This window comes from Bufo gargarizans, chromosome 10 (assembly GCF_014858855.1).
Source record: "Bufo gargarizans isolate SCDJY-AF-19 chromosome 10, ASM1485885v1, whole genome shotgun sequence".
Taxonomy (NCBI): Eukaryota; Metazoa; Chordata; class Amphibia; order Anura; family Bufonidae; genus Bufo; species Bufo gargarizans.
Window position 1 is genome coordinate 22,248,609 of NC_058089.1, and position 13,916 is coordinate 22,262,524.

At 49.0% G+C, this 13,916-nt stretch overlaps 1 protein-coding gene across 3 annotated transcripts in view; it reads left to right on the forward strand.

The window, feature by feature from the left end:
* VWCE (von Willebrand factor C and EGF domains) overlaps positions 1 to 13,916 on the forward strand; it is a 91,552-nt gene that overhangs the window by 65,135 nt on the left and 12,501 nt on the right. For all 3 annotated transcript variants that reach the window (XM_044271062.1, XM_044271063.1, XM_044271064.1), the window contains 5 exons: positions 4,405 to 4,492; positions 6,194 to 6,279; positions 6,369 to 6,486; positions 7,012 to 7,097; positions 13,485 to 13,581. In XM_044271062.1, the coding sequence (XP_044126997.1) occupies positions 4,405 to 4,492; positions 6,194 to 6,279; positions 6,369 to 6,486; positions 7,012 to 7,097; positions 13,485 to 13,581 (475 nt within the window). The remainder of the gene's footprint in view (positions 1 to 4,404; positions 4,493 to 6,193; positions 6,280 to 6,368; positions 6,487 to 7,011; positions 7,098 to 13,484; positions 13,582 to 13,916) is intronic.

Genomic DNA, 13,916 nt, shown 5'->3' on the forward strand with positions numbered 1-13,916 from the left:
CGGTCTAACATGCTAAAATGTGGTGACAGACTCCCTTTAATGTAAAAAGAGCTTAATGTGCCATAATGTGCCTAAACCTCAATTAATTGCCTTGGAACTTTGCACAACCTAAGATCTCAGCTTCCCAAACCTATCCTGGAAGTTTCATGGATTTTGGTTACCCACAAGGCAAATGAGTGACATTAAATGGGTATTTCCATCTCAGACAATGGGAGCATATCACTAGAATATGCCCCCATTGTCTGATATGTGAGGGTCCCACCACTGGGACCTGCACCTACAACGAGAACGAAGCGGGGAGAGCTGTGGCTGCCAAAACGCTGCCCCCATAAAAGTGAATGGGAGCGCACCGCGCATGCGCGGCCCATGCTCCCATTGATTTCTATGGGGAAGATGGCAATAGCCAAGCCAGCGCTCGGCTATTTTCGACGGCCCATAGAAATGAATAGAGGGCGACTGTACATGCGCAGTGTGCCCTCCGTTCATTTCCCGGCTCCGGATCGATGGGCGGTGCTGGGCTCCAGGAGATCGTGGGACAACCTCTTGGGCTCCTGACAGAGGTGATTGACATATGAATAAGATCGATTTTTATAAGAATATAAGGGATGATTAGAAACACTGCATTAGGACTAATGGGCACATATAAATATCTCCATATCGTTAATCCTGGTGACAGAATCCCTTTAAGCTGTTCACATTAAATGTTTTAGGATGGGAATAAAATAGTTTAATGTGAATAACTTTTGGTATGTTTTCTCAAATGACCCAAAGTCTTCAGAATATGTTGGGATAGAGAGAGTCTTGTAGTATAGGAAGTTTGGGGAAAATCGGTTAACATCTAAGTTGTTTTTTGTACGTTAAGCCACATTAAGCTCCCCAAAAAACAAGCTTAATGTCACTCATTTGCCTTGTGGGTAACCAAAATCTATGAAACTTCCAGGATAGGTTTGGGAAGCTGAGATCTTAGGTTGTGCAAAGTTTCAAGGCAAATTGATTGAGGTTTAGGCACATTATGGTACATTAAGCTCTTTTTACATTAAAGGGAATCTGTCACCTATTTTGACCATATAAAACCGTTTACATAGCAATGTACAATAAAGTACCTTCTTACCTACATGTGTCTTCTTTCTTTTATTCAACTTTTCATTCTTATAAAAAAGCGATTTGTCTAATATGCAAATTAGGTTCCAAGGTGCCCAGAGGGACGTTATTAGTCTGCTCTAGTGCCCAGTAACGCCCCCCTGCAGTGCCCAGCCCGCCTCTCTTCCAAGCTCAGCAGGCCTCCTAAGAAATAAATGTCCTCCCACATACTTCCGAACGGCGCCGCCCCCTCCCCACTACGCCATTTAATTTATTCATTGCACCATCGTGCTTCCTCCTCTCTTGGCCTACGGCGCCGCCCCCTCCCCATTACGTCATTTATTTTATTCATTGCACCGGACCTCCCTTCCTCCTCTCTTGTCCTCCGAAATCCCGCGCAGGCGCAGTATCGGTGAGTGCCTGCCTGCACGATTCTCCTGTTCTAGAGGGCAACAGCCTCAATAGTGTCACTGGGCTCGGCGCATGCTGCCAGGCAGGAGGGGGCAGACCCCCCTTCCTCCCCAGTTTTAAATTCATTGGTGGCCAGTGCGGCCCCCCTCCCTCCCCTGTATTACATTCATTGGTGGCCAGTGCGGCCTCCCCTCTCCCCCCTTCCTAAATAAAATCTCCCCCCCATATACTATGGCCCCAGTTGTGCCCCCATCTTTATATTATGGCCCCAGTTGTGCCCTCATACATATACTATGACCCCAGATGTGTCCATATACATATATTATGGCTCCAGTTGTGCCCCCATACATATATTACGGTCCCAGTTGTGCCCCCATACATATACGATGGCCCCAGTTGTGCCCCCATAGATATATTATGGCCCCAGTTGGTGGCAGCAGAGAGTTCCGATCGGAGTCCCAGTTTAATCGTTGGGGCTCCGATCGGTAACCATGGCAACCACGACGCTACTGCAATCCTGGCTGCTATGGTTATTTAGCAATTTTAGAAGCATTATACTTACCTGCGCTGTCTGTGGCCGGCCGGGCGCTCCTCCTACTGGTAAGTGAAAGGTCTGTGCGGCGCATTGCTTATAGCACAGACCTGTCACTTACCAGTAGGAGGAGCGAACAGCCGGCCACAGACAGCGCAGGTAAGTATAATGCTTCTAAAATTGCTAAGTAACCATGGCAGCCAGGACTGCAGTAGCGTCTTGGTTGCCATGGTTACCGATCGGAGCCCCAGCGTTTAAACTGGGACTCCGATCGGAACTCTCCGCTGCCACCAACTGGGGCCATAATATATCTGTGGGGGCACAACTGGGGTCATAATATATGTATAGGGACACATCTGGGGTTATAGTATATGTATGAGGGCACAAATGGGGCCATAATATAAGTATAGGGACACATCTGGGGTCATAGTATATGTATGAGGGCACAAACTGGGGCCATAATATAAAGATGGGGGCACAACTGGGGCCATAGTATATGTGGGGGGATTTTAATTAGGAGGGGGGGAGAGGGGAGGCCGCACTGGCCACCAATGAATGTAATACAGGGGAGGGAGGGAGGGGGGCCGCACTGGCCACCAATTAATTTAAAACTGTGGAGGGAGGGAGGGGGTCTGCCCCCTCCTGCCTGGCAGCACCTGATCTCTAACAGGGGGCTATGATACGCACAATTAACCCCTCAGGTGCGGCACCTGAGGGGTTAATTGTGCGGATCACAGCCCCCTGTAAGAGATCGGGTGCTGCCAGGCAGCAGGGGGCAGTCATGTACACAGTTCTTAGTATATTCTAACTTGAAGCGTCCCCATCACTATAGGAACGCCTCTGTGTTAGAATATACTGTCAGGTCTGAGTTTTCACGAAGTGAAAACTCAGCTCTGAAAAAGCTTTTATGCAGACGGATCTGCGATCCGTCTGTGTGAAAGTAGCCTACGGACACGGATCACGGACGCGGATGACAATCTTGTGTGCATCCGTGTTTTTTCATGGACCCATTGACTTGAATGGGTCCACGAACCGTTGTCCGTCCAAAAAACAGAACAGGTCATATTTTTTTGACGGACAGGATACACGGATCACAGACGCGGATGAACAACGGTGCACTTTCCGAGTTTTCAACGGACCCATTGAAAGTCAATGGGTCCGCAGAAAATCACGGAAAATGGAACAACGGACACGGATGCACACAACGGTCGTGTGCATGAGGCCTAATGCTGATAACACCCAACTACATACCTCATCCTGTAACATCCCTCCTGCAGTACATCAAGACACCCGTGATTGTCTGTCCGCTCTCTCTAACATCAAGTCCTCTCTCTATCTGAAACTGAATCTTTCAAAAACTGAACTACTGTTTTTTTCTCGTCTACTAACCTACCTAAACTTGATGTTTCCATCTCAGCGTGGCACTATCATAAGACCTAGGCAGCACACCTGCTGAATTTATTTTAAGCAGATCTTTCAATAACCCCGTACATTCAATCATTCACCTGCTCATGCCGCCTACACCTCAAAAACATCTCTAGAATCCGTCCTTTTCCTTAACCCCTTCCCGACATCCAGGTACATGTATGGTGGATGTTGGGTCTTTAAATATGGCTTCTACTGCGATCTGGGCCACTTTAGAAAATGAAAGGTGGAATCTGATTGGTTACTATAGGCAACTAAACCAGTTTTCCTTTACACCAGTTTCAATAAATCTTCCCCTAGATGTTTTCTGGTTAATGGAAATGTGTCACCAATTATTATTTTTCCTGCCATTTAAAACCAGATAGTAACACGTCTCCTTTTTTCCAATTTCTTTTTATTTTCTGATGGCAGATTTTTTATTCTATTTTCTGAACATGATTAAGGGGGCGGCCATCTTGCCTGGGCTTTTCTTAACAGAATTTAGAAAGCATTAAGAACATTTCTTTACAGCAGCCTCATGTTCCATAGACACAATGGTCAGGAGGGGACCTCAGTGACTTCTAGGGGAGAGTTTTCTAGGCCTGCTCTGTGACCTGGGCAGAGGTGATTGTACAAGAAAACAACAGATAATCTTTGACTGACACCTATTGTGAATGGTGGATCCTGTCTTATCTATATACAGAGGTGATATCATTACAGGCAGGATTATAATGACAGATGAGCAAGTAACTGCAGTAAAGTGATTTCTACAGACCAAGAAGTGACGTCTATTTTTTAGGCTTAGTGGCCAGTGCGGAAACTGCAAGAGTTTTTGTTTAAATATAGATATTGACATGGAAAATAAAAAATAACATCACCAAATATTCTTTAAAAATATATTAAACATAAAAATGGGATTTAAACAATCACTCATTTCTCTGATGACACATTCTCTGTAATGACTGTTATTATTGCAGGCTGGAAATATCACCTGTATTCCTCCCGTGTGTCCACCTGTTTCATGCGCTGAGCCTCTCATGTCAGATTGCTGCTTGCAGTGCCCAGGTTTGTACCAGGTTGTATATAACAGTGTAACTGGGCGGGTAAAAATCAGTGCAGTCAGGGTTCATATGCCTACGAAAAGAAACTATGACCTGTGGGAACTATTCAGAAGCTGGCTGAACTTTACTTCAGTTTTTTGATGCATTCCGTAGACTGTCCCTAATTTTCTGAAACAGTCCCCACAAATTTGGATTGTCATGGGCCAAATATGAGTGGGGCTTGTGTAAGCGGGACCCATACACGAGTGGTCTCCATGTGTTACGGGTTTTCCCATTTTGGGGCTTACATGTTACCTACATGTCCCAAATTTACCGACTGCTGATATTGCAACTGAACCTCATACACTTGAAAGGGGATTAGCTGTAATACCAGATACAGCCAATGGGAAAGAATGGCGCTGTTTCTGAAAAACAAAAACAAAAAAAACAGACCCTTATTTTTGAACTCGACAAGCCCTTTACAGGGGTTGTCCCATGAAAACAACTTATTCCTGGTCCACAGGATAGGCCATAAGTGTCTAATTAGTGGGGTTCTGATCACTGGGGCCCCCACAATCACTACTACAGGAGTCTGTTTCCTGTTTGAATGGAGCGCAGCCATGCAGGTGCCGTGACACCAATTGTTTTATATAATGTTATTTGTATATTATATTGTGATGTAATGTACAGTATATCAGCAATGATAAGAAATGGTTTGTATTAGGAATGGAACTTAACATTCCATTCCTCCCCTCTTGGTTGGCTGGTCCAACCTTCTGCCAGAAGGGGGAGCTCTAGAGAGTTTCAGAGAGAGCTAGCTAGGCTAGTGAGGAGTGAGGAAGCATGAACATCTGCTCCTGCTCCATGGTTCTTGAGGGCCACAGAATCAGCTTAACTATTAGGAACACTGCTCCAGTGAGACTAAAGGAAAAGGACCATGGAAATTCTCCATAGCTACAGTCAGTGGGGTGACCAGAAACTATACCTTTACTGATCCTGCTGCAAGTGAGGGACAACACATTAAGACACCTATCACCATAGCACAGCTCAGGCATGCTCAAAAGCCACAGATGCCAGTTTATAGCTGTAGTAAAGGGAAATCAGGAGAGGGAGAAGAGTACCCTACAGTACTATTGTCTACCATCATGCCTACCACCATATCTCATCAGTTGGGGATAGAGATATTGCACCTGGTACAGATGAAAGCTGTACTGTAATTCACCCTTTGCACTTAGTAAAGAAAAAAAAACCTTGTTGTTCTTATACATCTACCTGATTATTTCACACAACCTTTTCACTGCACCAAAGCCCAGGGGTGACAGCCTGAGGGAGTATACCATGACACAACATCTCATCAGGGCCACTACCACTCCCATTCTCTGCACTGGCTGCTCAGTGGCTTGCTGCACATGCCATTCAACTCTATGGAGCTGGTGGAGCTAGCCAAGTACAACCGCCAAGCTATCTTTGGCAGCCCAGTAGAGCTGAATGGATGCATGCACATGTGTGTTTGCTGCTCCATTTAAATGAGAACCATGGGCCCCCATTCAAAGGATCAGCAGGGAGCCCGGCAGTCATTCCCCATGGAGCAGGCAGTTATCCCCTCTCCTGTTGAGAGGGGATAAGTTGTCATAGGACAACCCATTTAAATATAAGACAATCTGAACACTGTTAGAGTCCTTCTATCCTATACAGTGACCGCTGTCTTGCATACTGTACTTTGTAGATGGGTGTGAATTCCAAGGAAACTTTTATCCGCACGGTGCCAAGTTTAGCCGGGATGAGAATGGATGCACCTCCTGTCTGTGCCAGGTTTGTACAAACACCATTCTTTTTCCTATGTGCATATTCTTCATTGTAAATATTGCCTCATGTCTTATATTACATCTATTTTCCTTTAGAATGGAGCAGTAGAGTGCTCATTTGTCCCGTGTCCCAGCTTAGAATGCCCGAGAGAGGATTGGGTGCTGGAGGCTGGAGAGTGCTGCTTCAAATGCCAGGAGCTGCTACAACACACAGGTATGGGGCACTCAGGAGAGAAAGGAGGGAGAAGCCACAGAAGGAGGACCCCAAGATATCTCCGTTTTGTTAGCAATAGATATTTGTGGCTCATAATATGCCCTCAGGATAGGCCATTACTATCCGATTGATGGAGGCTCCAAAACCCCATGTCCCACTGTTCTGCATTAGCTCCGGCACTGGAAGTCATTGCCCACACTACTCAGCTCTGTTCACTGTGCAGTGGATGGAGCTGGTTAATGCAGCGGTGCTCCGTTCACTTCAATGATGGCAGCGATGTAGTAACCAGCTGTGTCCACTGTGCAACGAAGATGTGTAGTCCGATGCTGGGGCCACTGCAGAACAGCTGATCGTCAGGGGTGTGGAGTGTCAAACCCCTACCAATCTGATAGTGATGCCCTATCCTGAGGAAAGTCCATCACTTGTAAAAGAGTGGATATCTCCTTTAAAGTCTATACTGCACTTAGGACCTTTTGTACAGTGTATAGGAATGCTTATTGTGTAACTCCACCGCTGTATCTATAGGATGCCCATTTGATGATAATGGAATTGAGATTCCTATCGGGCAGATCTGGTCACCTGGAGATCCCTGTTCCATCTGCATTTGCCAGGTAAGTTCAAACACCGTCTTGTGGGCAGCACAGTGGTTTAATAATCAGCATGGTTGCCCTTTAGTGCTTTGGCTCTTGAAGGAAACATCTACATGGAGTTTATACAATACATTTGGAAAGACTCTTTCACGTTTTCACATTTTGTTATGTTGCAGTCTTGAACTGAATTAAAATCCCATTTAGAAAACATTGCTAATTTATTTTATGGTCAGGGCTAGGACAACGTCGGCGCACGCAGAGACACCTGCCCTGAACATAGTGGCTGAATTGTGCCGGGAGCCACGGCGCGGGTACACCAGTGAAAAAAAGGGGGCATACCTGAAGGGAGTTTAGAGAAAAAGGGCGGGAGGGAGGGGCGTGAGGCTCGGGCGCCTGGCTGAGCGGCAGGTAGGGGGATAAATAGCCAGACGCCCCTCCCACAAATGCAGGCTGTTAACAGCCTTATTATTTATGGTCAGGGCTAGGACAACGTCGGCGCACGCAGAGACACCTGCCCTGAACATAGTGGCTGAATTGTGCCGGGAGCCACGGCGCGGGTACACCAGTGAAAAAAAGGGGGCAAAAAACATCAGTTAGGTACAACACTTTTGCAAACTACAAAGCCAGTGATCAAAAGGCGCGAGATATCTCTACTCGAGGATTGGGTATATACCTAGTGAAGCAGGAGGGCCGCCACCGCCCCATGGACCGGATGACATGAGCTGGCACCTGATGCCGAGAAGCAGCGGAGTCTGCCCCTAGTGACATGAGTGGCCCGAATTTACCCTGGGGTCATAGCCTAGACCCTGGGCGAGGGCACGGATGAAGATATAAACTGAGGGTGCTGAGAAGCTTGCCTGCGTGTGGCAGGAGCGGGCTATCTGGTGATGAACCTTGGATGAGGCCTAGCAGTTGACGCAGCACCTGAACTGGGCACCAATCGTTCAGCGTGGGATAGAATTTACCTCAGAAGGGGGTCCCGTCTGAATGGTTTTGGTGGAAGGTAGCAGGGGAGTGTAATGGCCCTGGCCCCATAACAGATGCTGCTTCAGAGGATGGTTATGGCGATTTGAACCCGCCAGAACCTCACCGGGCCGGAGGAATCCATAAAAGGTGAGATGCATGGCCGCTTTCAAAATCAGGTTAGTGAAGGGCCCAAAAAGGATTACCATCCAATGACGAAAAAGATCCCTGAACAATTTACCAGACACAGGTTGCCTATGGCTCACGGACCCCTTCCCCTCCTTTTGAATACCCCGAAGGGTGGCTTTAGAAAACGAAGACAGAACCTGGGTGATCCAGGAACGCTGACCACCTGGGCGATCCAGGAACGCTGACAACCTGAGCGATCCGGGAACGCTGACAACCTGAGCGATCCGGGAACGCTGACAACCTGAGCGATCCGGGAACGCTGACAACCTGAGCGATCCGGGAACGCTGACAACCTGAGCGATCCGGGAACGCTGACAACCTGAGCGATCCGGGAACGCTGACAACCTGAGCGATCCGGGAACGCTGACAACCTGAGCGATCCGGAAACGCTGACAACCTGAGCGATCCGGGAACGCTGACAACCTGAGCGATCCGGGAACGCTGACAACCTGAGCGATCCGGGAACGCTGACAACCTGGGCGAAGCGGGAACGCTGACCACCTGGGCGATCCGGGAACGCTGACCACCTGGGCGATCCAGGGACGCTGACCACCTGGGCGATCCAGGGACGCTGACCACCTGGGCGATCCAGGGACGCTGACCACCTGGGCGATCCAGGGACGCTGACACCTGGGCGATCCAGGGACCTGACCACCTGGGCGATCCAGGGACCTGACACCTGGGCGATCCAGGGACACTGACCACCTGGGCGATCCAGGGACACTGACAACCTGGGCGATCCAGGGACACTGACAACCTGGGCGATCCAGAGACACTGACAACCTGGGCGATCCAGGAAGACAGAACCTGGGCGATCCAGGGACACTGACCACCTGGGCGATCCAGGGACGCTGACCACCTGGGCGATCCAGGGACGCTGACCACCTGGGCGATCCAGGGACGCTGACCACCTGGGCGATCCAGGGACGCTGACCACCTGGGCGATCCAGGGACCTGACCACCTGGGCGATCCAGGGACACTGACAACCTGGGCGATCCAGGGACACTGACAACCTGGGCGATCCAGGGACACTGACAACCTGGGCGATCCAGGACACTGACAACCTGGGCGATCCAGGGACACTGACAACCTGGGCGATCCAGGGACACTGACCACCTGGGCGATCCAGGGACGCTGACCACCTGGGCGATCCAGGGACGCTGACCACCTGGGCGATCCAGGGACGCTGACCACCTGGGCGATCCAGGGACACTGACATTTAAAGAAGACAGAACCTGGGCGATCAAGGGACACTGACCACCTGGGCGATCCAGGGACGCTGACCACCTGGGCGATCCAGGGACGCTGACCACCTGGGCGATCCAGGGACGCTGACCACCTGGGCGGTCCAGGGACGCTGACCACCTGGGCGGTCCAGGGACGCTGACCACCTGGGCGGTCCAGGGACGCTGACCACCTGGGCGATCAGGGACGCTGACCACCTGGGCGATCCAGGGACGCTGACCACCTGGGCGATCAGGGACGCTGGCCACCTGGGCGATCCAGGGACGCTGACCACCTGGGCGATCCAGGGACGCTGACCACCTGGGCGATCCAGGGACCCTGACAACCTGGGCGATCCAGGGACCCTGACAACCTGGGTGATCCAGGGACACTGACAACCTGGGCGATCCAGGGACACTGACAACCTGGGCGATCCAGGGACACTGACAACCTGGGCGATCCAGGGACACTGACAACCTGGGCGATCCAGGGACACTGACAACCTGGGCGATCCAGGGACACTGACAACCTGGGCGATCCAGGGACACTGACAACCTGGGCGATCCAGGGACACTGACAACCTGGGCGATCCAGGGACACTGACCACCTGGGCGATCCAGGGATACTGACAACCGGGGCGATCCAGTGACACTGACAACCCGGGCGATCCAGGGACACCGACAACCCGGGTGATCCAGGGACACCGACAACCCGGGCGATCCAGGGACACCGACAACCCGAGCGATCCAGGGACCCTGACAACCTGGGCGATCCAGGGACCCTGACAACCAGGGCGATCCAGGGACACTGAAAACCTGAGCGATCCAAGGACACTGACAACCTGGGCGATCCAGGGACGCTGACAACCGGGGCGATCCAGGAACATTGACAACCTGGGCAATCCAGGAAACACTGACAACCTGGGCGATCTGGGAGGCACTGAGATCCCGGGAGGGCCAGGGGACCCCGGCCATACGTAAAGACCAGGAGACAGAAGCAGATTTGAACCGGAAAACGAAAAACCTGTGTTTTCTGAGACCGTGAAGTGAAAACACGTAAATCGCTAATTCTGGTATTGTGATGCAAGGCAGATAAACTAAAAATTAAACGTACAGAGCCCCAAATAATTTGGCAGGGGACCCAAAACTGCGCCCCCCCCTGAAAGCGGGAGGGCAACCTGCATCCCAAAACCAGAATTAATAGATATGCAAGATAGCATGGTTATATGTGAAAACAACCTCTGACACCATTTTTAACACAATAGGCTCTCATGCTGAGCCGGCATGTGACCGGCAGTTCCCTGACTAGAACGCCGCTCCCCCAACCCTGCCGCCCGCACACGTGCGAGCGCAACATGCTGGGGGGGAGCGGCAATCAAGCGTGCACCAACAGGTCATATGCACACCGGATCCGAACCTGACTAAACGCCTAACAACCCCAATTGACCCTTGCTATATGTGCTGCACTGATGCTGCCACAATTATTGATAGCGCAGCATCGCACTGCGTGCATTCATCCGCTGGAATACCATCAAATGAACTCCTTTTCCAGAGTGTAATGCTACTTTCGCCTAAAAGAGCGGTCTGAGCCTTAATATAATATAAAACTTGCTGGAGTGTCACCGTATGACTATCACGTCAGCCTGCCTGAGCAGCCCACACATCTCAGAGCGGAGAGGCAAAACATAGTACTGTGACGCCGCTCCCCCCCCCCGCCCCCGTCACCTGAACCAGCGAGGGGGATCCGTGCTGGGGGAGAGCGGCGTCTAAAACCAGCCCCGGGAGCTGGAAACCGGCTGGGAGAGGAGCTGAGCTAGACCGAAGCTAGCCGAGCCCTGATTACTTTCTGGGAGCCAGACGATCGACGATCCAGAATTCGGTGGCGCAGGCGCAGAAGACCGGAAGCCACTTGGACGGACGAAATGAGGAAGCGCGATACGCAGGAGATGCGTGAGGCTCGGGCGCCTGGCTGAGCGGCAGGTAGGGGGATAAATAGCCAGACGCCCCTCCCACAAATGCAGGCTGTTAACAGCCTTATTATAAAAAGGAAAAACTAAAATCTTGCAATAACATAAGTGTTCAGACCCTTCATTCAGGACTTAGTTGAAGCATCTTTGTTGGTGATTACAGCCTTCAGTCTTATTGAGGATGATGCCACAAGGTTTTTACACCTGGATTTGGAGATTTTCTGCCATTCTTCTCTGTAGATCAAGCTCTGTCAGGCTTAATGAGGACTGTCAGTGGACAGCCATTTTTAGATGTTCAATTGGGTTAAAGTCAGGGCTCTGGTGGGGCCACTCAAGGACGTTCACAGTTGTCCCCAAGCTACTCCTGTGTTGTCTTGGCTGTGTGCTTAGGGTCATTGTCTTGTTGGAAGGTGAACCATCGGCCCAGTCTGAGGTCCAGAGCAATCTGGATCAGGTTTTCATGAAGAATATCTCTTTGCTTTGCTCCATTCAGATTTCTCTCAACTCTGACCAGTCTCCTTGTCCTTGCCTCTGAAAAATACTCTTACAGTATGATGCTGTCATCACCATACTTCACTATAATGTTAATACTGGGCAGGTGATGAGCAGTGCCTGGTTTCCTCCAGACATGACGTTTAAAATTGAGGCCAAAAAGTTCAGTCTTGATTTCATCAGACTAGAGAATCTTCTTTTTCACAGTCTGAGACCTTTAGGTAGTTCTTTTTTTTGTTGCAAACTTTCATGTGTCTTTTACTGAGGAGAGGCTTTTTTTCTGGCCAATCTGCAATAAAGCCCAGATTGGTGGAATGCTGCAGTGATGGTTGACCTTCATCTTGATCTGCACACAGGATCTTTGGAGCTCAGCCAGAGTGAACATTGGGTTTTCAGTTACCTCTCTTAACAAGGCCCTTCTTCCTCAAATACTTAGTTTGGAGGGATGGCCAGCTCTAGGAAGAGTCCTGTTTGTTCCAAATGTCTTTCATTTAAGAATTATGGAGGCCACTGTTCTCTTGAGAACTTTCAGTGCAGCAGAAATGTTTTTGTACCCTCCTCTAGATCTGTGCCTCCACACAATCCTGTCCTCCTCATGGCTTGGTTTTTGCTTTGATAAGCATTCTCAGCTGTGAGACCTTATGTAGATGGGGCTGTGTCTTTCCAAATCATGTCCGCTCAACTGAATTTTCCACAGGTGTACTCAAATGAAGGTGTAGAAACATCTCAAAGATGATCATGAGAAATGGGTGGCCCCCAGAGCTAAATTTCAAGTGTCATAACATAGCCTCTAAATACTTACTGTATGTCCACAAGAAATTCTAAAATTCTTTTTTCGCTTTCTCATTATGGGGTATTGAGTGGCGGAAAATGTGATTTATTTTTTATTTTTTTTATATATTTTTTTTATTATAGCACAAGACTGCAACATAAGAAAATGTGAAAAAAGTGAAAGGGTCTGAAGACTTTCTTCTTGCATTGTATGTTTTCTCTGTGTTTGGTCACTTTCAGACGAGCGACAGCACCCGTCCTGAACTTGCAGCATTATATTTATTTATGATGCCATGTAACCCTTACAGCTCTGGATTGTATTGGATAACACTGACATAATGCTGTCCGTGTTATCCAATACATTCCAGAACTGCCAAGGTTACATAGCATCATAAATCAATATAATGCTATCTTACCCTGGCAGTGCTGGAAGTTCAGGATGGGTGCTGTGCTGAGAGTCCGGAACGTGACATTAGCTCGTCTGAAAGTGGCCTTAGCCTGGATTTCTTCCTAGTTCTCCTAGTTCATTCCACACTCCAAAACCGTACTGACACCTTGATTGGTTTCCTATAAAATTGGCCCTATTTTGTGTTTGAGATAGGGAAATTAAGTTGTGATGACAATCTCTGTACAGCTCTACAAAATATGTTGGCGCTAAACAAGCAACCGATATAAATAATTAATCTGATAATGGTATGTTACAGTATTACTGCTGTTTCATTTCTCATTTATTGTTTTTATGCAATGATCTTGGAGAAGAATGTCCACCACATACAGTCATTTTTGTTTTGCTTGGATCTAGGCAGACGGCTCCATTGTGTGCAAGAAGACAGATTGTGTGGAAACATGTCCTCACCCTATCATGGTACCAGGACAGTGCTGTCCTGACTGTTCAGCAGGTAACATGCATAAGTTTCTTGGTGTCCAATAAAGCACCTAAAGAGTAATGGCACTCTGTTGCCCAGGAACAATGCGGCTGTATGAGGATGAGTGATCACAGTAGTCATACTGTGGAGGTGATCGCTGCATGTAAATGCAGTACTTCACCCCACTGAACAAGCAGCCGACTGTCGGGAAGGAACGTTTTCTCCAAGATAATCGTCCGCTTCTCGCCCCATGTAAACTCACCATTAAAGTTGCCAATCTGAATAAGAGCATATACACAAATGGAAGAGCTCTTTAGTCAAGATTGTTGATAAAGTGCCTTCATTTTTTATTTCACATGCACTGGAGC